This window comes from Phyllosticta capitalensis (assembly GCF_038381095.1).
Source record: "Phyllosticta capitalensis strain CBS 128856 chromosome Unknown BKA78scaffold_4, whole genome shotgun sequence".
NCBI classification, from domain to species: Eukaryota; Fungi; Ascomycota; class Dothideomycetes; order Botryosphaeriales; family Phyllostictaceae; genus Phyllosticta; species Phyllosticta capitalensis.
The window spans coordinates 1,513,718-1,534,771 of record NW_027117442.1 but is presented as its reverse complement, the minus strand read 5'-3'; the positions used below and the strand labels follow the sequence as shown (position 1 = coordinate 1,534,771).

Genomic DNA, 21,054 nt, shown 5'->3' with positions numbered 1-21,054 from the left:
TGCCGCTGCCGCTGCTCTCTGCGATTCGTGCACGCCAATGTCGCGCAGACAACACACGGAGACTTTTTCTGCTTCCTGGCTGACTTGGCCGAATGACGTGTGCACGTCAATTGCTGTCGAGACCTGCTATCAACCTCAATGCTCCGCGCAGCAAGAGTAGCTCCAGCAGAACGCAGTACACCTACGCGCGTCACCAATCCATCGCCACCACAAACCTCCAAAGTTACACCATGCTAACAACCACTTCTCCACAGTGCTCTGGGCGCAGCGCTCTTCGACGACGGACCCCGCTCGCAACATTGTCTACGTGGCCATTTCGGCGCCGGACGTGCCCAAGGACAAGCTGAAGCTGGACCTGCAACCGACCAAGATTGTATTCAGCGGCTACTCGGAGTCCAAGAAGGTCGACTACGCGGTCGAGCTGGAGCTGTACGCCGAGGTGGACCCGAACGAGTCCAAGATCAACCACACGGGCAAGAACATCGAGATGGTCCTGCGCAAGGCGGAGCTCGCGGCCGAGTACTGGCCGCGTCTGCTCAAGGAGAGCAAGAGGCTGCACTTTGTCAAGACCGACTTTGACAAGGTGCGTTGGACGAGCCCCAACATCTTTGAAGCTATGCTAACCACTTTTTTGAATAGTGGGTCGACGAGGACGAGCAAGACGAGAACGTCGAGGACGACTACCTGAGCCAAATGGGCGGCATGCCCGGCGGACCCGGCGGCATGCCCGGTGCCGGCGGCGACTTTGGCGGCATCGACTTCAGCAAGCTGGGCGCGGCGGCTGGCGGCGACGGCGCCGACCTGTCCGGCCTGATGGGCCAAATGGGCGGCATGGGTGGCATGGGTGGCATGGGAGGCATGCCCGGTATGCCTGGCATGGGCGGCGCAGCTGGCGCAGGTGCCGACGACGACGGCGATGATGACGACGACATGCCCGAGCTGGAGGGCGACGAGAACGAGGGCGAGGCCAAGAAGGCCGGCGGCGAGGCCAAGAAGGTCGAGGAGGTTGCTTGAGGCTTTCTAAGAAAGTGAGGAAAAGGAGAATTGAGTGGATGACGAATCAGGAACAAACATCAGACTTGGGGAGGTGTTGGATGGCACTTGATCCAAGTAAGCGTCATGGGGGGCACTCAAGTTGGCCACGAGGAAGAGAGCAGCGATTCTGTTGATGAGAAAAGCTATGGCCAAGGGGGAGACTTTTACAGCGGCCGCCTTGCCTACCTTCCTACTTACTTGCCGTCATGCCCACCTCAAGAAATCATGGATATCATGGATCAGCGTCCTGCTTCGCCGTCTCGTTGACGGCTCACCATTTCTTTGCCACTGCCACTTCCACGTCTGCTCTCCTGTATGTATGCCTAGCTTTCCGATCCAACCATCACCCGTTTTCAATGTCTTGAGCCGATGAGAAGAAGCCTTTGGTACATGCAGATTCGCGAACCTCCCTTTTCACTCGGGACGGAATCGAATTCCACCGTCCCCTCAACTCTTGAAACCTCACTTACAACTCAAGAATTTTCGCTAAAGGTTTTCTCTACGAGAATCTCCTGAAATACACATGAATCAAATGGTTGACATCACTTGTTACTAAAGCTAACATCGAGATATCAGCGCGCTGAAACTAGGAGGACTCTTTATGAAGGAGGATGGATATTCTGCGTGGTTTCAAAAAGGTTGGGAGAGGAGTTCGATGTGATTGGGCTCTTTCAGTCTGACAGTCATCTATGACAGATGTGTACGGGGTCTCTTAGATCGACCCTTCAGGTGGAGAAAGAGAAAATCGATCCAGGAAAGGTTCTCGATTCAATCCAACCCGTCCTTCTCATCACCTCTCGTCTGCTCTTTGCATGCTCTGTCCTGCATCCCCGGTAAACTTTTCACCCCAACCACCAACGTATGTATGCAATGCAACAGGACGCGATGCAGTACTTCTCGCCCAAAACAGTCTCTTTTGTTTGCTCTTCGCGGTCTCTCTACACATTTTTGGACAAATCGGACGGCCCGGCCAGTGGCAGAAGATGACGCTGGCAGCGCAGCTACGTTCTCTTCCCTCTTTCTCGCTCGCTCTCTATTTCTCCCCGACCCCTTTATATCCTCCCCTAGAACCAACGTCACGCTGCGCACGAGTCCACAACATCATCATCCACTTCCTCACAACACAGCCTCGGCCCATCTCCCCTTGACCTCCTTCTCCCACTTCTGCAGCGCCTCGGGCGCCGCCTCCCACTCCTTGAGGGCGTCCCTGACGGCGAACGCATCCGCCAGCTCGGCCGACTCGAAGCCGACCGTCTGGATGGCCTCGTCGACGCTCCTGGCCTTGGTCGCGGGATCGAGCAGCACGCGTGCGCGCAGGCCGGCGACGACGTGCGGCGCGCTCTTGGCGTGGCGCTCGAGGAACGCGGTGTTGAAGGCGGCGGCCGACGTGCCGGCGGGGATGAGGGTGAATTGCGACTTGAGGACCTCGACGACGGGCTTGTCGGCGTCGGAGGGGGCTTTGGCGAACGCCTCGACTGGGAGGGAGGGTGTTAGCATCGTCGTGGTCTTTGAAGATATGACATGGCTGGACTTACGCTCTTGTTGGAAGCGGATGGTCTGGTGGTGCAGGGTAGGGTTCTCGGGGTCGATGGCGTTGGCCGAGAGGAGGCACTTGAGCGCCAGGAGATGCTTTCCTACTGCGAGCATTAGCAAGCCAAATCGAAAATGTGCATTCAATCTTACTTCTCCTGATGAACACTTCAAATCCGGCATTCTGCGCCTCAATGACCTTGGGACTGCTCGAGAGCAGCGGGCCCAGCCACTTCATGGCATCCTCGAGCGGCGTCTCCGTCTCCCGCAGCTTCACGCCTTCGGGGTCCGTGTCCTCCTTCTTAGGCTCGCCATTCGCATCCAGTGCCGGCTTCTTGGGCGCTGCCTTTTGCGCGTCCTTCTCCTGTTGCGCCTTCTTCTTGGCCTTGGCGCTCTGGGATTCGTCGCCGTTGGCGGTGGGCTTCTTAAGCTCCGGCTTGTCATGCAGCAGCACGTAGGTCTTGATGGCGGAAAGGGCGGCGCGGGTGTAGAAGGGGTGTTCGCGGAGGTGGTCTTCCCAGCGAATCATGTCGACGTAGGCACGGATCTGGCCCTTGCGGAGCGAGAAGGTGTGGAAGTCGAATTGATCCTCTTCCCACACGCCAAAGATGTCAAAAATGGCCTGGAAGCGCTTGAGCGCAAGGCCGATCTCGCCGCGCCTCACGTACGCCTCGCCGTCCTCGGTGATGTACCACATGCATTGCATGTCGTGCAGGTCGCCAAGCGCGCCGCCGACGGCCTCGTTACGAGTGAACTTGCTCATCGTGGCAATGGCGTCCTCGTTCTGGTTGTTCTGGAGCTGGTACTTGGCGCACTTGGTGTTGATGTAGCGATCCTTCTCGTCCAGCTCCCGGGCCTGGTTCATGATTTCTGCGGCCTTTGGTGTGCTTCCGAGGTGCTTCCATATCCGCGCCTTGGTCATGGTGTAGTCGACGAACTTGGGGTTGAGCTCGATGGTGCGGTCGATGTACTGCAAAGCCTTGGGGAGGTCGCGGCTCAGGTGGTAGTTGTAGTGTTGGGCGAGGAAGTAGAGTACAACTTCGTGGAATTGGTTGGACGAGTCACCGTTGGCGGGCTTGTCTGTCGAGCCATTTGCCTGCTTCTCCGTCTCATAACCAAGAACCAGCTCTTGAATCACCTGCTTCTTCTCAGGGTCCTGATACAGGGCCTTGACGTTGGCAAAAGTCGACGGCACGCCCCGGTTCAGTTGCCGCCGCAGATAGCTGTCGGCAGCAGTGCGGAACTTTTCGCCTGTTTTCCGTCAGTCAGGATCCTCTACTCGTCTCGATACTGCTCACCTGACAAAAAGTCCAACGGTATCCGCCTAGCAGCGTCCAGCCGGGGGTACTTTTCCGCATACGACTCGTACAGCTCCAGAAGCTTGGGAACATGCTCCTGGTTAGACCTTTCCAAGCCGAGGGACTTTTCTAACCCGTCGTAGTACAACCGGTATTCGTTGTTGCGCTCCAAGAGCTCCCTATAGGCCTGCTCTGCCTCCTTGCTCTTTCCAAGCTTCAGCAAATATTGTGCACGGAGCTCCATCACAGCCGTCCTGTCTGCGTTTGTCTTGTAGATGGTATCCAGATGCTTCAACGCGGCTTCAAAGTCGCCCTTTTCGGCAATGACGGTGTTTTTGTAAATGGAGGCTTCCGAGTGCTCGAGGTCGGAGCGGGGCGGAGGTTGCTTGAGCGTACCCTCGTACCTCTCGAGCGTTTCAATAGCGGCATTGAAGTCTCCAGCCAAGTGGTATGCAACGGCGAGGGCGGTCCAGTTCTGACGGATCTGGGGCCTGGACTTGACCATCGTCTTGCGGCTCTCGATGTAGCCATTGTAGTCGCGCACTTGTATTTGTAGAGTGGCCAGGTCGCGCTGGATCTGTACTGATTCGGGCTCTAGACGCAGCGCAAACTTGTATGCCTTGATGGCCTCGTCGTAATTTTTGGCGGACCGATAGAGGATGCCGTATACGTGCCAGCAAATGTGCGACTTGACATCGTTCTTGAGCGCGGTTTTGGCTAGAGCAAAGGCCTCATCTGTCTGTCCTTGCGAGTTGAGGATCAAGGCCTTCATGGCCTGCGTGTCGCCATGGTTGGGTTGCTTCTTGAGGATTTGATCCGCTGCCTTGATTCCTGTCGAGTGTCAGCGGCGCGGACGGGGATGCACGCGTGTCGAAGCACCTTTCTTGTATTGCTTGGTCTCGTAATTTTTGACGAGCTGGCGGAAAAGGGAGCCCTCCTTGGAGCTGAGGAGTTGCGGCATTGTGTCGTGGCGTGCCTCCTCCGGCGGGGGAGCTTGGATTACGTGCGAGGTAGGTGGTGGTGTGCGCGGGTCCGGGCAACGAGAGGGGGTGCTGGCGCGCAATCAGACTCGAGATCAAAATTCACGCGCAAAGGTCATCAATCATCTGTACAAGTACAAGGGCCCTTACGGAAGGAATGGGGTTGCGCCGCTGGTTCGAAGGTGAGTCGGCCTGGCGCTGAGGCTGCACTTTGAACCAACGCCGGTCGTGCGTCGTCGGGAGTTTACTTCTCCCGCTCGGCTTCCCCTCAACACCACGCTCACACGTCACCGCTCGCGAAATTGAAATTCTGCGTATCGACGCCCACCAGCGCGCAATCACCTGATGTCTTATATCATTCGATGGCTAAGGGTCACAGGAGACATCCGCTCTCGATGATCGGCGGTAGACACAGGGGCAACAAGCTGAATCGCAACAACTCGAGCAGGCATCTGCTGGGCACGTGTTGCCAATCATAGATGGAGTCCGCTGGCGTTGATTCTCCGTTTTCTAGAATCAGCCTTCTCCCGGAGAACGATGAAACATGACGAGGTTTGGGCAAGTTCATTATGGGGACGCAGGTTGCGGTATTCTGGGTGAGACGGGTGTTCCGTTGGAGAGGATATATTACTACACACGGTTTGCGCTGGTCGAGATATTTTCATCTGCGGTCAGCGGGGCCGCGACATGTGAGCTGTAATGGTTGGAGTTCTCGTTTATAAAGCGCAGATATATACATGGATGGCCAGTAGTGATCCATGTGCCAAACCGTCCGCCAGCATTCTTCAAACCCGTATGCGTCGAAAATCTGCCATATAAGGAGTATACGTTCCGCTGCCACGCCCGCATGCGTTTCATGCTTTTTCCTCGCACCTGTGTTGTCATGTCTTGGTGTTCACAGCGGACTATTGTCCCGTCTGAGTGCATCTCAATATCCCCTGCCTTTACTTGCACCTCTATAACCTCGAGTCTGCCATCCCACTTAATCTCCTCCTATGATCGTCGCGGACTGGTCCGTCTTCGATTCATGCACACGTAACGAGCCAGCACCATGATGACCAGCGGAAATGTGGCCACGTTGGGAAGTGCGTTGCGATTCTTTTGCCGCATTTACTGTAGCTTGTTGCGTGGAAAGAAGAAAGGAGAGTGCCGACGGCGGGAGGAAATACTAGATGGGATGAGACGATAGGAAAGGAAACGCTTGCGCGTTCTTTGCGAACAAGGCTCTGCAAACACACAACAGGCCGCTACTGGAAAACACCAACTTACGCAGCCCTTTTGAGCCCGCAGTCGCATCCAGATGCTCAACTCACCTCGTCTTTCCTTTCAGGATTCCGCATCAATCTCGTATACCATCACGTAGCACATTTCTCGGTTGCGGGGAATGTCAGGGACGTTGTTCAGATAAGCCCCTGACACCAATACTTAGCACAACCATCCGTTTCGTACTCTTATCTGCCGTCCAAGTATTTGCGGAGCCGAAATTTAGCAGCGGTGACGAACGCGAAGATGTCGTTATCTCCACGCGCTGCTTTCGTGCCAAATGCGGGGAAGTGGGCAGTGAGTATCCGCAAACGTGGATGCCCCGAGCAGTCTCGTCGATCATTCTATTCAGTCGGGCGGTTCGCAGGTGGTGATGATGAAGCTGTTGCGCGTTCGATGCAATCGAAAATCTAGAATAAATGTTCCGATCCAATTGACGTCTGTCGACTCGAACATTACCGATGAATCCGGAGTTGCTAATTGCGGTTCACTGCGATTGTGGAGTGTCTCGAGAGCACCACTTCTGATCGGAGAGAGATCTCAACGTCCAGAAATTTGGGAAGGATGACTGCGATGGAGAGAGTTGTGAATACCAGGATTGATGTAGCATGTGTGCCATTGGGCCTGAGGATCAAGAATTGAGATGCAATGTCAAGACAGCGATCTTCTTGCCTACCTTATGGCGTTGGGAGGGAGCAAGCTGGTCCAAGCGCGCTTGGTTCTGGAATTGCTCCCTTTCTTTACCATTTTTACCAAGGAAAATGTGAACCTAGAAGGTATCGTCATAATCACGAGCACTCGTTTACCAAGTTATCCCTGCAGAGAGATGGCCCGTTGGGTCAGGGCGGCAGTAGTCTGGTAGAACCTACTCGTGATGGTTAGTGTGGGAGGTTAGTCGGCAGCCTTTACATAATTGGAGCCGGTGTTAGGGGGGAATTGGCGAATCAAGGGATTTTTACCAGGAGTAACTAATGGTTATGTTGAGTTTTCAAACGGTTTCCATCCAAGTTACCACTAGTGTACCAGTTGAGATGCAACCAAGGACGTTCGGATGGCTAGGCAAAGACTTGGTTGTTGGTTGGAAGGTTGCTGGGACAAGAAGCTAAGCCGACCAGAGGGCACAGTATTCCAGTCAGGTGATTTAGTTTATGGCATTGAGTTTTTGACGGCCATGGTGGCAAGCATCAGGAAACACTGGTGTACTCTTGGTTGTGGCCGGTCGAAAGGGCTAGAATTCACCTTGACCAAATGAGCCTTGGCGAGGGTTGTCTGCTGAGCTATTGCCACCAGGTCGACAAGACTATGGGCGCAGTTGGAAGCCGGCTGCTACTGCTGGAAGGTGTCTGACCTGATACCCTGAGAGCATTGGCCTCTGGGCGCTTGTCAGTTGCCTCGCTAGACAGCCAGGGATGTGTGGACACGCGGGGATGCGGAGAATCTGGAGTAGCGCAGTTCAGCGAGGGGCGTGAAACGTCGAGGGTCAGTCAATGGTGTTACGACACTGGAAGCCCAACATTCTAGTCGATACTGGCGCAGGCACCTTTGCCGAAATTCTGGGGACTGGGCTTGTCATTGCAGAGTAGGCGCTCTGGTGATGAGCGGTACACTAAGACATACGGGCCGTTCCTCACACCACCTTGTTCACATGGCAGACAAAGGCCGTTGAGGCGCGGACTGGAAGTGATTGTGGTCGAGAGTCCAGAGCGCTGCAGCCCAGGGGGTGTTTCCGCAAAAGGAAGACTGCATTTGCGCCCAAAGCTAACAGCAGGGGAGGTTGCAATAATGGGCGACGGCAGCGGGAGCGAAGCAAGTGGTTGGCGTGACCCCTTGGGAGCAGTATAGCAGATTTGCCGAGCGCGGGCCGGGGGTTGAGAACCGAGACCGGTCGCGGCGATGACGAAGAGTGGCCGAAGACAGCAGAATGCGGGAGTTTGCGAGCCGTAAGCGTCGTCCAAGGCGGAGATGGATCCACTGGAAGGTGAAAGATGGAGTTAGCGCAGTCATGTGTCAATCATGATGATGGCACCCGCACGGCAAACCGGAGACGAGGGGAGAAGAGGATGGTGGTGGCCAACAGTGGGCCACGGCAGTCAGGCGACGGCAGTGAGTGGTCAATGCTTGAGGCCGGCATCAGCGGGCAGCAGGGAACAGGATGAGCGAATGCAACGGCAGCGGCAGGGAAGATTTTGCAAACATCACCATCAGTGCAGACAAAGGCGCGCAAGTCGGGTTGCACCGATGGCGTGAGAGCGAAAGAGTTGAGGCTCTTGGGCACACGACTCAAGCCCACACTGGGCAACAAGGCTTGAGTGCGCCACCGATCGAATCGACGCCACCGACACGGCACGAGCAAGCCATAGTGCTGCTTGTTTTCTCTTGTCGTGTCTTGTCGCTGTCAATGGGCCACTTGTCGCATGCGGACCACAGCACGGCGACACACAGAAGAGCGGAGTGCAGCAAGCCGGGGCGCAGAATCCGGAGATGGTGTGGAGCACACATAGCGGGGACTGGCCTCTGCTCACGGAGCCCCGACTGACGAACGACGTGCCCCGGACGGCAACACTCAAGAGGTAAACCGATGCAACGGACCCCATCCCATCTCACCGCAGGGATTCCTCCGTCTTGTGTCTCTGGTTATCTGTCTGCAGCAATGGTCGCGCTGCCTCATGATCCAAGGGCCAGGCCGTGTCTTCTGCATCTTGTTGAGCGCATACTGTATCCGTGCCGTGCGGGCCAATGTCGAATCAATGGCAAAGGAGGCGAGAATTGGACTGTCGCGATGGCCGTCGAGGGGAGAATTGCTACTCCTAGCTTGTTACGTACGGCCATGCCGTCCTTTCTTGGCCTTTGATGGAGCCCATTGCGGTTAGTGCCTGTGCTTCCAAGTCGACCGTCTGTCGCTGGTGCGAACGAAGCGTAGATGGCAGGGCCAGTAGTCGCCGTAGTGCCAGGTCGACCAATTCGCATTGACATCGGAGTCCTGGAGAGCTGACTTGGTGGTCAGAAATAATGAAACGAAGGCGGCGTTTTCCAAACGTGTTGCAACGGCAAGGTGCCCTCTGACGTAGAGGCAAGGCACTGTAAGGTGGGCGTGGGCGGCGGCCCCGATGACGCGCTAATGTACCTCGGACTCGCTGCCCGGGACCAGAGCCAGAGCCAGAGCCACTCAACCACGGCTCGCATCCAAACGCCGTCCCAGTCCCAATCTTGTCCCTTGACCTTCCCAGTCCAAACCTCAACCCCCAGGCAGTCCCACCACCACGTTTTCCCCACCAGGCTCTACCGCTTCATCTTATATAAAGCCGCGCCTGCCCTCCTCTTCCTTTGTTCCTCCCCCTCCCCACGCTGCCAACCAACAACACTTTCTCCCCACGCAGCTCTCGCCAACTTCTCACGCGTCATGTCGTCCTTGGACGTCGCCCCAAGAAACGACTCAACAAACCTTCCCCCCAAGATGGAGAAGGCTAACAGCCAGGAGTCTGGCTCCTCCAGCGGTGTCCAGCGCAAGGAAGCTGTCGGCGGTCCCCTCGATCCTGAGAAGAGGCAAGCCACCGTCACTGAGGATGACCCCGAGGTCTACGCCAAGCTGGGCTTCTGCTACAAGAATTGGTACAAGTGGTACATCCTCTCCGTCATCTTCGTCATCCAGTGTTCCATGAACTTCAACGCCAGCATCTACGCCAACGCCGTCGATGGTCTTTCCGAAGAGTTTGGCCTCAGTGCCCAGGGTGCTCGCTGCGGTCAAATGATCTTCCTCGTCGCATACGCCTTTGGCTGCGAGCTTTGGGCTCCGTGGTCCGAGGAGTTTGGCCGCAAGCCCATCCTACAACTCTCCCTCTTCCTCGTCAACATCTGGCAAATCCCCTGCGCCTTGGCCAAGAACTTTGGCACCATCATGGTGTGTCGCTTCCTCGGTGGTCTCTCGTCTGCTGGTGGCTCCGTCACCCTCGGAATGGTTGCCGACATGTGGGAGGCCGACGACCAACAATTCGCCGTCGCCTATGTCGTCTTCTCGTCCGTCGGAGGTAGTGTCATTGGTCCCGTCGTCGGCGGTTTCGTCCAGAAGAACTTGCACTGGTCTTGGGTCTTTTGGCTGTCCCTAATCTTTGGCGGCGTCACCCAAATCTTGCATCTCTTCACCGTCAAGGAGACTGAATCCAGGGTCCTCATGAGGAAGATCGCTGCCGAGCGTCGCAAGAACGGCGACGAAAACGCCTGGACCAAGGGCGAGCTCGAGAAGGCCGCCATCAAGGCCTCCGGTACTTACAACATCGGTGGCATGCCCATCAAGGAAATCATCACCATTTGGATCCGTCCCTTCAAGATGTTCCTCACCGAGCCCATCGTCCTCTTCCTGTCTCTTCTCAGCGGTTTCTCCGATGCCCTCATCTTCACCTTCTTGGAGTCTTACTCGCCAGTGTTCAAGCAGTGGGGCTTCACCACCGTCACCATTGGTCTTGCTTTCATCCCGCTCCTCATCGGCTACCTCATCGCCTACTTCTCCTTCATGCCCTTCTTCGTCATCCAGCGACGAAAGCTGAGAGCCGGCACCCTCAAGCCCGAGTACCGTCTCTACTGGCTTCTCTACACCGGACCTCTCTTGACCATTGGTCTCTTTGGTTTCGCCTGGACTAGCACCGGTCCCCCCATCCACTGGATCGCCCCCCTGATCTTTTCGACCCTCGTCGGTATCGCCAACTACGCCATTTACATGGCGACCATTGACTACATGGTTGCTGCATACGGTCCATACTCTGCGTCGGCGACGGGTGGTAACGGATTCGCTCGTGACTTCCTGGCTGGTATCGCGGCCTTGTACGCTACTCCACGTAAGCTCCTCCTCATCCTGCATAGAAAGAGAACATACTGACCCGTCATAGTGTACAGCAACATCGGCACTGGACCCAAGAAGCTCGCCTACGCATCGACCATCCTGGGATGCTTGGCCATCCTCGTCACGATCCCCATCTACGTCTTCTACTGGTACGGACCCATCATCCGCGCCAAGTCGCCTTTCGCCCAGGAGATTGGCCAGGAGAAGGCTTCACACCAGGTCCAACGGAATACTTCGGTGTCCGGATCCCACGCCGAGGCGTAAACCGGCGATGCAGTGGTGGAGCAAAACAACAAAAAGCAAAAAATCCGTTAACGAAATTGAACGAAATCACGAAGCTTGTGTCTTTTTTTCTTAGACAGAGAGAAGACGTTCGAGACGAGGCCAATGCGTGTCGAGTCGAGAGTCGCCGTTTGACTGAGCGGCTTGGGCAGAATGTTGATACCCGCGGTTCCTGGCCCTGATGGATCAAAGGCGTTTTTTGGATGGTTGATTTTCTTTTTCTTTTCTTTTTCTGAGTTGGATCTTGGATCTCATCACAACCGCGACATTTTCGCCGCATCCATCTTGGCTTCGCAAGACGCAACGCAAAGAAGGCTCAGAGGAATAGAGTGGTTGTTTTTGGTCGATGGATTAGGGAATGCTTTTTTTGTATGGGAAGTGGTGATGGTGGTTGTTGGTGTTGGGTGGTGGGCAGAGTTTGTGCTGTTGTTTCCAAACATGTCTGCGTCGCGTCAACTCTCTGAATCAAACTTTCAAATCATGTCGGTGTGCCGTGACAGTGACAGCGACAGTGACGGTCATCATTTGTTTGAAATGGACCGCGAGCCGACGCACCTGGTGAGACTCCCTCGCTCTCTCAGCCGTGTCCGTCTGACACTGACGCGCCTCCAGCTTAATCCTGTTGGTTGCCCTCTCTTTCGCCTCCCTCAACCAAAGTCGACGTGCAACGAGCCGCAATCGCGTCGTATTCTGTGGGTCCGCATCGCATCGCATCGGCTTCAAGCGTAGCCTTTGCGCCCCTCCTCTTTCGCTCGCAGAGCACCACGCGCATCACGCGTCGCATGCGAAAAGCAATCGGCCACCGTCCAGCGAGAAGAAGAAAGTCGAGAAAATTGGACGTCGCGAATGAAACAGAGCGAAGTGCCAACGTGCGTGGGATGGGAAAAAAGCACAAAACCCGCACAGCAAATGGGGGGAGGTAGATGTCAGGTATTTAGCCACCCACCCACGCGCCCCCGTCCTTCAACCTTCTTGGGCTCCCAGAGCAGCAGGTCGGTCGTGTGCGCGCGACTCGCCGTGCCCTTCCCTTCCCCGCAGAGCGACCCGACCCCCACAAAGCTTGGCCTCGCCGTTTCATTGGGCGGAGTAAGGTTCGAGATAGAGTTGTGGAGGAACGCGTGCAGTGCGGGTGCCGAGAAAACAGGGCGCGTCTTGGCTTGCCGTGACTCGCTCGGGTTGTAAGGTAATTGGATTGGCGTTGGGTGGTGGTGGACGTTTGAGCGGGAGGAGCCGAGATGGTGGATTAGTGGGTGCATGTCATGAGGTGAGTGAGTGAGTGCGTTTTGAAACTTTGGAAATGGAGGACAAGGCGGCGAGAAGTGGCGTTGGAGTTGCGAGAGCGTGCGCGATGCGATGTGATGCGATGCGATGCGATTCGATGTCGAGATTGACTTTGGTGGCTGCCGGTGATACCCGCTGGACGGTGAGTGGTCTCTTTTTCTCTCCGATTTCCTTCACTTCTACTCGAGGTCTTTCTATCCTTTTGCTTTGTCGTTCGCTTTTCTGTTCGATTTTTCATTCGCTGGCTGGCTGGCTGGCTGACGTCTTGTGGCTCAGTGTTGCTCAGCGCAGCTGTGCAGCTGAACTCCACGTGGCTGATTTGGTCCGCATCGCTTCCTTGATCTTGGTTCTTTTTTCATTCTGGCGACTTTCGTCTGCGAGGGAAATTTGCCCGTCGTATTTGATCCTTCTCTTGCGGGTTTGGCCTTCCCTTCCCAAAGAATTGAGAGTCTAACAGACAGGCGAGACTTTGGTAGCAAAGAGGATTGTGACAAAGTGGGCTTGGCCGCAGGTGGACGTGTGGGAGAGTTGAAAGAAATAAACGGACCGAGTGACTATTTTGACACCTTGATGGATGGAGAGGGTTGATCGGGGACGAAGACCGAGTAGAGGAGAGGAGAGGAGTATTCAAAGACAAGATGGTACATTTCAAGAATGACTGCAGAGAATTTGGCATTATAGGATGCTAGAAAAGAAGTGGGTATGGGAGATGGATGATGAAAGGGAGCAGGACAGCAAAAACATCGAAATGACTAGCAAGATGGAAGAGACCAACCTGAAGAGGAGGGGAGTCAGGCGGAGAATATTGACAGGAAAGCAAGTCGTCGGGTTAAGCAGCGGCAAGGGGAGAGGGAACCCCCAAAGTGCAGACGCCAGCGCTCGCCCTACTGCACGTACTAGCAGCCAAGCCGCAGGAGGAAGCTGGAAAACAACGAATCGCGCGACAAATCAGGCGGGGCAAAAAGGGGAGACGAGGGGGAAAAGAATGCAAAGGAACATCCACCGCCAAAGACGAAGTCCAGGAGGTAAACGCAAAAGACAAGCAACCAACACACGGGGGAAATAGACAGGCTAATAACGACACAGCCGTAGGTACCCACACTCGCCGTCTCCATCATCCCCAGGACGCCTGACCGGACACTTTGGCACCTGGATTGCCGCTTTTGGGCGAGCCCGGATGGGGTAAATGGTCGATTGTGGGGTTGCTGTGGGGCCCCGGCAACTGCGCGCGCGCGAGCCTGGATCGTGAACCTGGACTTGCCCGGGGCGTTGGAGCGAGCGGCTTTCAAGCCGCTTCGGCTGCTAGCCCCGTCCGTGTGTGGCCGGTCCGGGGGCTGACTGTCATCGTCTTCGTTATCGTCGCTGGCGGTTGCTGATGCTTGTGCTTTCGGTTTGTCTTGTTCGTCTTTCCATGTATTGACCTATGCTGCTTACGTGCGTAAAGGGAGCGCTCTCCTGCAGAAACGGGGCTATGTGATATGAGCAGCTACAACCCCAAAGGCCGTGTGGTTGGAGGATCGTGGTGGACATGCGAATAAGGTGCATCGTTGGACGCTTTCAGGATTTGGACATGAGATACTCGTTGACTTGTACCACAAACATGGACTGCCGCGTGATTGCCATCATGGCTAGGTAGTCAAGAGACTCGAGTGACACTACCGTAAATGCGATCTGGCTCCGACCATGACCTTACCTCTCGGCATCTGCTTTCGAGACCTTTTTCATTGCCCTTTTGAGAGACTGTGAGTTCTTGAACATAGACTCGTCGCTCCATTTCGTACTCTTTCCGCGTCGGTACGATTGTTGGAAAACCCAACTACTGCAAGTAAAAGGGAATGAATGCATCATGCCCCTTACATCTGCTGTGTATCCGGCACTTTAAACATTCGGATAGTCCGGCAACCGCTGGTGAAGAGGGATATATAAGATGTCCTAGCCGCTGGATCATCGGCACTACGCCCCTCGAATGTGAATCACTTGGAGAGTGAGTCGAGTGAGCGTGGCTCGTGGACACGAGGACAGGGGCGTTGAGACATGTCTAACCTACCCACTGGAATGACCATGTGGCAGGCGTTCGACCCACTTCAACGTCATCCGAGCTGCCCTGCTTTTGGTGCATTAGTACATGTTGCTAGTGTGCATTCCCCTGGAGCAGAGTTACGTACCTTTATCTCGCAGTTCTCCATTAATTTGCAGCTGCACGCTAAGCGAGCGAGGTCTCTGTCCTAAGAGATCTTCGAATGCCTGAACAAAATCCGCTGGGCGAGAGTCATCTCCCATCTGTCAGGTTCTCAGCTTTGTCTGTCAAAAGCACTGGTGACGAAAGGACTGGTGAGTGTCAAGATAGGATTCAGTGAATAGGATTACTGAGACCAGCTCGTCTCCTCTTATAAAGCTGGCGAAAACAAGAAATGCCCCGTGGCTCCGTGCACCGTCCAACATCTGTGGTATCAAGTTCCTGCCAAAACAATCTTTCAAAATATGAAAGTTGCTGTGAAAGGGTCCTGTTGCCCCTCTGCAGCCAGAGAATAAAGGTATCTCCATGCATGTAGTGCCCCCCTGAAGTCCAAATCGCGAAAGGACATGTCCCTGTTCGCTTTGGTCGACTCTTTCGCTGAGCCAGCCAGCCAAAGAATTGCTGCTCATGCTCGCAGCGGTGAAGGAGAAAGCTCTCTCCAATCACCAAATCCTTCTCTTGAGATCCAACTTCAGCGCTTTCCCCTCCCCTTGACCCTCTTGGTGCTCACGCCGCCGCTGATTTCGTCGCCGCCGCATGCTGCGCACGAGGTCTCCATCTTCAACGTCTGCCAGATCTCGCTCGCCCCTTGAGCGGAGCAAGCGCGTTGGCGCATAGCGGCGGAGGGGCAGTAGGCGGCAAATACGGTAGTGGTGTGACCGCAAGAGTGGGTGTGAGCGTAGTAGCGGCACATGATGAGTAGCCTTGAGGATTGATTGGTTGTTCTTATGGGTTGTCTTTGTCGTTCTGATTGCCCAGAGTCCAATGGAGGGCGTTCCGAGTACTCGAGAGCCGTTGATCCCGCCTTGGAGCAACGCGATTGCGCAAGAGTGCTGGCTTGAAGCTTGGCTAAAGGCTCGAGTAGGATGGAAATGCAGTGGTACCGAAACGTCGGCGAATTGTCGAGGCTTGTTTGAGACACAAGAGATAAAGATTTTGACTTGCAGAGCTGCGGCTGAAGGAGCTGATTGCAGATTTCTTGTAGAGAAGACTTGACTTGTAGATGCTTGGTGTCGACCGAGTGAGATTCGGCTCCCATTTCAGCCGCTCTTATAGTCTTCGTCTTTGAAGCAATATGATAATTCTGCTTCCATTTCTGGTAGTATATCAGTCAACGTGCATCGTCGTGTTTGATTGCCAAATGATTTGACAGTCTTCGAGAGCCGCAGGACAGATGGGGCGTGCCGTGCCGGCGGCCTCTGCCGGTTGTACCCAGACATTCTATGAGAGCGTAGCATCGAGGCCTACCCCACTGTGGTTGAGCATGACAGATTTCGGACAAAAGGGACCTAATGTCAGCGCTTCAGCCTTATTGTAAGGCGCTGTGGATGCGGAGTGTGACAGATCACAGCCATGCCATAACCGACTTGGAGACCAAAACAGGCATTGGTGCATCTCATGCAAATAGATTCGGCATTAAAGTAAGCCAACGAGGCTGGAAGAAAGTGCCAGGAGGAGCAAAAGACAGCCTGATAGCGCTCTTGGAGTCGACAAGGGCCTGACTGTGATTTACAAAAGAGACGGTGTTACAGCTGTTGCACAATGGCAAGCGCATTAAGGCATCAACAAGGTAGGTAGAGGCCGAAGGAGCGCGTGCTCCCAGGCATTGGTTCCAGGTCTCGGGCTGTACTGACAGAGCAAATGGGCTAGGAGGGTGACAAAAGAGAACAGGCAAACCATCAAATGTTTGCTATTGACTCGCCGGCAGGATCGAAGATGCGGTCTGACATTTGAGAATGCAAGGTGGGGGGCGCATCTGGCGACTTGTTTCGTCTTGCTTTCTTTTTTGCGCTTGGCAAGGGCGAAAGACATTTTCTCTTGCCTCAAGACTCTGGTAGGGTGATGGAGCAAATGTTGTGATGCTAGTGGTGCGAGAGTCGTGAGAAGTCGGGGCGCAAGGATCCGACATGGCACAACGACAGAGTTTGTGAAATCAGCGGGCGGGGAAGCAAAAGGCCGTCGGGGAGAAGACGGAAATGGCTCCTGAGATGGCCGAGGTGGTGAACGGCGCGGACGGCGGCGTGCAGAGGGCGAGGCTCGGTCTGGTGGGAGTTGAATAATAGAGACAGAGATGTGGTGGTAGTGGTGGTTGTGGTCCAATCGCCGGACGGCTCAAGGGGTTGACCGCTTCTTCTCTTTTGTTCCCACCCGACACCACTCAGCCTCCACCACCCATGTGCCACCCGCGCACAACCACTGCTGCACCCCAGCCCCGGATCCACGCGCAAACGGCCCCCGGCGTGTCGCGAATCATGGTGGCCGCATCTGCCGCGACCTCTGCTGCTGTCGCCGGTGTCTGCGTCTGCGCCTGCGCCTGCGCTGACGGGGCGTGAAGAAAAGGGCGAGCGAGCGAGCGGCGCAGCAGTTGCGCTGTCATTGTTTGCTCACTTCGACCACGACATGCAGTATCCATCCACCTCGACTCGGCCATGGAGCCACGCCCGTCCGACGGCGTACAGGGCGCTGGGCCATGTCTTGAAATTTGCAATGGTTTGCCCTCCACCAAAGGCACACGACGGTGACGCAAGGAGCACAGCGCCATCATGGACCAAATCCACCCTCGGTCAGATCTGGCGATCCAAGTGCCCCATCTCTTTCGCTGCCAGCTGGCATTGATCGCTGTCCACGCGCCTCGCCCTCTTCTTGGGGTGGGAGAAGCGAAGCTTTGAACACGTAGCCGTCAGCTGCAGGCTCCCCTCACCAGCAGCCGGCCGCCGACATTCCCATCAACTGCGCTTTCGGGAGCCACCGCCGGCCGTGATGGTTATCGCCCAAGCGGCTTCGAGCCGTCCGCCCAAGGCAATAGCCTTTTGATCTCGCTCTTTGTTCGTGGCATTTCAGTTTGGTGCTCGCTTGCAGTCTGTTTTTGGCCAATCCACTTTGACCCCCACCGTATTCTTTCCTTTTCGCCGTGAGCGAGCAGTACCTGTCATCTGAAATCTTCCCTCCGTTTCCCGGTTCTTTTTGTACGCCGAGACATAAACAAAGTCCTCCATTGCGGCGCATTGACGGCAGCAGCCACACCGCCTGCCGTCATTTGCCATATAAACTCGGTCACATTGTTGCCGCGCGCTCGAACCCTTGCCACAAGGCGCAATATGCGTTGTCTGGAGCCTCCATACTCAACGAACAAGCCACCAAGCCCTATGAGTGACGTCTTCGTTGATCTGTAGAGTCCGCTCGCCTTGACTTGACTCTGCTTTCCATTGGTCCTGCTCTTTGAACAAGGCCCAGGGAATTGGATCAGGCACCAACAAGAGCACTTTTCTCATGTCTTGGAGGTAGAAAAACTCCGCCTCTCGTCTTCTAGTGCGAAGTCCCTTTGGTTGCTTGCTTGTTTGTCATACTCTGTGTGCTGACCATTTCCAGGTTTTCCGGGCGACCTGGACTGTTTTTGCTTTTCTCAAGATACCCACCGTCGATTGTGAAGTAGTCGACGGGCGATTCCCCACCACATGGTGCTTTGTCTTGCGTACAGCATCTTGTAATATTCCTCGTACACAGGATCATAAGAAATTTGCGACTGGGCGCCATCCGAAATCACTCTGTTGCATCATCCTGGCGTGGTTACACCCGAATAAAGGCCACCGTCAAATTACCGTTTCCTGTGCTCAGAGCCCCTGCCAGAGGTGAGAAGGACGGTACTTGTGCCGACAAGTTCGCTGTCTCGCCGTGGTTCGAGTTTTGCTTCACTGGTTATTAGCACCTCTTCCGCTTGTACCTCATCGCAGTGGGCAAACCGCAGCTCGTGGAAAGTTCTTTGTTCTTGTGTTCTCATTCTCCTTTCAAATCTCCTTGCTTGCACGTGGCAGGCCAAATTATCTCGCTCTTTGTGCACTGGAAAAACGATAGTGCGGCATCTCCGGCCACCTAGCTATCATCACCAACATCCGGGAGAACTCCGGCGCTATCGGTGGTGTATCGCAAGTCCTGAACCTCAAGACGCGTCGAAACAAAACACCTCACGAACTTTACAACCACCCGAGATTCCATTGACGCGATCAATCGCGTTGAAGAAGCCTTTCTGTTCGTCAAAACCTGCATCAAGCCCAAAAGGGGCTCTCGAGTCCCTCCACGAAAGCAAAAGATTCACGTCACGCAATCTCGTTCACCACTACCTTCAGTGGCTTTGTATTGGTAGCTGTCGCCTCACCAAAAGGTTAGTACACACTCATTTCTTCAAGGATTCAGTAGCTAATGTCACCTCAAGTGTCCCTCCATCTTCTCTGAGCCTCATACTGTCAAGTGGTCTCAGGCCATTGTCAACTAGAAGACCGCAAAGGGTCGCCGCTCCAAGGACGCAAGGGCTATCTCCCTTGACTATTCCCTTGGCGAGCTTGCACCAGGGACTGACCCCTCTTTTCTTCATTGAAATAGAGATATCGGCCTTGATCGGTATGTCTTCATTGTCCACTCGCACCTTCAGAAAAACACTCACCTGACACCTCGCAGGTTCAAGATGGCTTCTTCCGACATAGATCAGAAATATCTCGCTCACATAGCAAGCATGACTTCCGCAACGCACCCGCTTTTAGCGGCCCCCTTCTACTCACTTCTCGGGCTTTCGTCCATGCTATCTGCCCGGGTCCACAAAGCGAAAAAGATGCGACGCCTCGATCTCTCCAGAGACACGCCTTCTTTGATTCATTACCAGCACATTATCTGGCTGGTTCGCGAAGGACTTGAAATTCTCGAGGCCGATGTCTTGCCGCATACCATGAACGGCAAATTAGGAGCAGAGGCAACTGTGCTGGCGGCCAGGCTTCGCGCTTCCTTCTATCACCTGCTCTCACTCTTCCACAATGAGCCGCCGGTATCGCAAGTGCCACCGCCCCGATCCTCGTCTCGTAACGACACTGCCACCGGTGTTTTGGGTGTCAGTCATCGGCACAATAACAGCAAAAGCTCCATCGTGAGCGAAAAATTTTCGCCCAAAGCAAATCAGAGCAAATCAAAGAATGGCACCACAGGCCGCACTCCCACGCTCCGCGACCCTGTAGCCTCGGCTACTTCTGACGCCTCGTTCATCACCAACCCTTATGCTAGCAACCGACCGAGCAGCGCAGTCAGTAGTCCTGCGCCACCACCTGGCCTCGGAGGGCCTACAATTGCACCTCGACCTTCCGCTTTCCTGTTTCCGCCTATGAATTTCCTTCCAATCACCGAGAGCCACTTTGTCAATGCAGATAGGGCAGCGACCGCTCTTCTGCCCGGATCCCACCCGCTCCGTTTATCGACTGCGGTCGAGCACTGTGCCTTCATCTGGGACTGTCTTCATGACTTTCAGTACGCACGCCGCCTTGCTCGCCAGACTATCCGAGCCGTTTACCATGCTAAAGAGGGCATGGATGATGAAGACTTTGAGGAGGCGGCAAAGATGGTCGACCAGCTAGGTAAGATCATGAAGCGTCGAAGCTGGGATGGTGCGATTCGGCCGGCCGGAGAAGGCATTCCGGAGCAAATTCAAGAAGAGACGCCTCAATCGCAGATCAGCCCCCTTGCCCACGCCGTACCGATCAGAGAGGGTGGCATGGCTCAATTCACGCCGCCTCCGCCCATGGAGCAAGTATCCCTCACGACGCAAGAGCGCGGGATTATCAGACGGAGTGAAGGTGACAAACACGTCGAAGGATATCTTCGTAAGCACAAAGTTTTTCAGCTTTTTCGTTGCCTTAAAAAATGGTTACCGATAAGGACACAGGTTCGAAAGAAGTGTATTCTCCCACGCGGTCCCGTACGAGTCGAAGATCAGCAAGACGTTCCCGTCCGTCGCATTCAGGTTGACGACCAGCTCAACGTAACGGACCGGAGCCGTGAAACTCGAAGCTTTCAAGATCACATGGGACACATGGTTCCGGAGCCTCCTACTCCTTTTCTTGCGCCGAAGTACTACTCATCAACTGCCGTTCTTCGTCGTCTCCGCCGGTGCCCGGCTCCCATCGACACGGGCCTGGCAAATAGACGCGTCAATTATCTCCCACGGGTGCAGCGCTCATCTCCGTCTCCTTGTGGCCCATGTCCTCTCGATCTCGACAAGTCCCTGCCGCCCACCCCCTGCTCGTCCTCTCCCACCTGTGCTTCTTCTTGTCCTCTTCGACCTCGTCCTGCTCCTATCGATACCGACAAAGCGAATGGAGCCGCCTGGAGTCACGTGGTCGACGAATACGTATGGTCACCGAGAGTCCATCGTAAGAAGACCGATATGATTCGCAACATCGGCGGCTTGAGTAGATTTCGCAACGAGGCCTTCCCACCGATTGAGGGCGCGACTCAGAATTGCTGGCCAGAGTGGAGGCTTTTGCCAACGTCAATCCA

The 21,054-nt window shown here is 55.1% G+C and overlaps 8 protein-coding genes across 8 annotated transcripts; 4 read left to right on the top strand and 4 right to left on the bottom strand.

The window, feature by feature from the left end:
- Positions 1-92: 92 nt before the first annotated feature.
- On the top strand, positions 93-1,014 carry BKA78DRAFT_294707 (HSP20-like chaperone; the record flags this gene model as incomplete). Its single annotated transcript, XM_066886390.1, has 3 exons — positions 93-222; positions 255-583; positions 640-1,014. The coding sequence occupies 3 exons, from the start codon at positions 93-95 to the stop codon at positions 1,012-1,014; spliced, it is 834 nt and encodes a 277-aa protein (XP_066745484.1).
- A 1,137-nt stretch (positions 1,015-2,151) lies between these two features.
- Positions 2,152-4,824, bottom strand: BKA78DRAFT_351987 (N-alpha-acetyltransferase-like protein 15; the record flags this gene model as incomplete). The annotated part of the gene is made up of 5 exons (XM_066891275.1): positions 2,152-2,510; positions 2,571-2,672; positions 2,719-3,816; positions 3,864-4,694; positions 4,743-4,824. 5 exons carry the CDS (start codon positions 4,822-4,824, stop codon positions 2,152-2,154), a joined length of 2,472 nt encoding a protein of 823 aa, XP_066745483.1.
- Positions 4,825-8,208: 3,384 nt separating this feature from the next.
- On the bottom strand, positions 8,209-8,962 carry BKA78DRAFT_118291 (uncharacterized protein). The gene has a single exon (XM_066882376.1). The coding sequence runs from the start codon at positions 8,698-8,700 to the stop codon at positions 8,308-8,310; it is 393 nt and encodes a 130-aa protein (XP_066745482.1). The 5' UTR covers positions 8,701-8,962; the 3' UTR covers positions 8,209-8,307.
- Positions 8,963-9,275: 313 nt separating this feature from the next.
- Positions 9,276-11,703, top strand: BKA78DRAFT_311688 (major facilitator superfamily domain-containing protein). Its single transcript, XM_066888237.1, has 2 exons — positions 9,276-10,935; positions 10,987-11,703. The coding sequence occupies exons 1-2, from the start codon at positions 9,507-9,509 to the stop codon at positions 11,202-11,204; spliced, it is 1,647 nt and encodes a 548-aa protein (XP_066745481.1). The 5' UTR covers positions 9,276-9,506; the 3' UTR covers positions 11,205-11,703.
- A 1,304-nt stretch (positions 11,704-13,007) lies between these two features.
- BKA78DRAFT_311684 (uncharacterized protein) lies at positions 13,008-13,759 on the top strand. Its single transcript, XM_066888236.1, has 2 exons — positions 13,008-13,528; positions 13,590-13,759. The coding sequence occupies exons 1-2, from the start codon at positions 13,186-13,188 to the stop codon at positions 13,634-13,636; spliced, it is 390 nt and encodes a 129-aa protein (XP_066745480.1). The 5' UTR covers positions 13,008-13,185; the 3' UTR covers positions 13,637-13,759.
- Positions 13,760-15,123: 1,364 nt separating this feature from the next.
- On the bottom strand, positions 15,124-15,905 carry BKA78DRAFT_118268 (uncharacterized protein). The gene has a single exon (XM_066882375.1). It carries the CDS (start codon positions 15,776-15,778, stop codon positions 15,212-15,214), a length of 567 nt encoding a protein of 188 aa, XP_066745479.1. The 5' UTR covers positions 15,779-15,905; the 3' UTR covers positions 15,124-15,211.
- A 992-nt stretch (positions 15,906-16,897) lies between these two features.
- BKA78DRAFT_368568 (uncharacterized protein) lies at positions 16,898-17,410 on the bottom strand (the record flags this gene model as incomplete). Its single annotated transcript, XM_066892633.1, has 1 exon — positions 16,898-17,410. A coding segment is annotated over one exon (513 nt), but the record flags the coding sequence as incomplete, so codon positions are not given.
- A 1,578-nt stretch (positions 17,411-18,988) lies between these two features.
- On the top strand, positions 18,989-20,639 carry BKA78DRAFT_118246 (14-3-3 domain-containing protein). The gene is made up of 3 exons (XM_066882374.1): positions 18,989-19,134; positions 19,192-20,378; positions 20,441-20,639. The coding sequence occupies exons 2-3, from the start codon at positions 19,199-19,201 to the stop codon at positions 20,521-20,523; spliced, it is 1,263 nt and encodes a 420-aa protein (XP_066745477.1). The 5' UTR covers positions 18,989-19,134; positions 19,192-19,198; the 3' UTR covers positions 20,524-20,639.
- Positions 20,640-21,054: the final 415 nt, after the last annotated feature.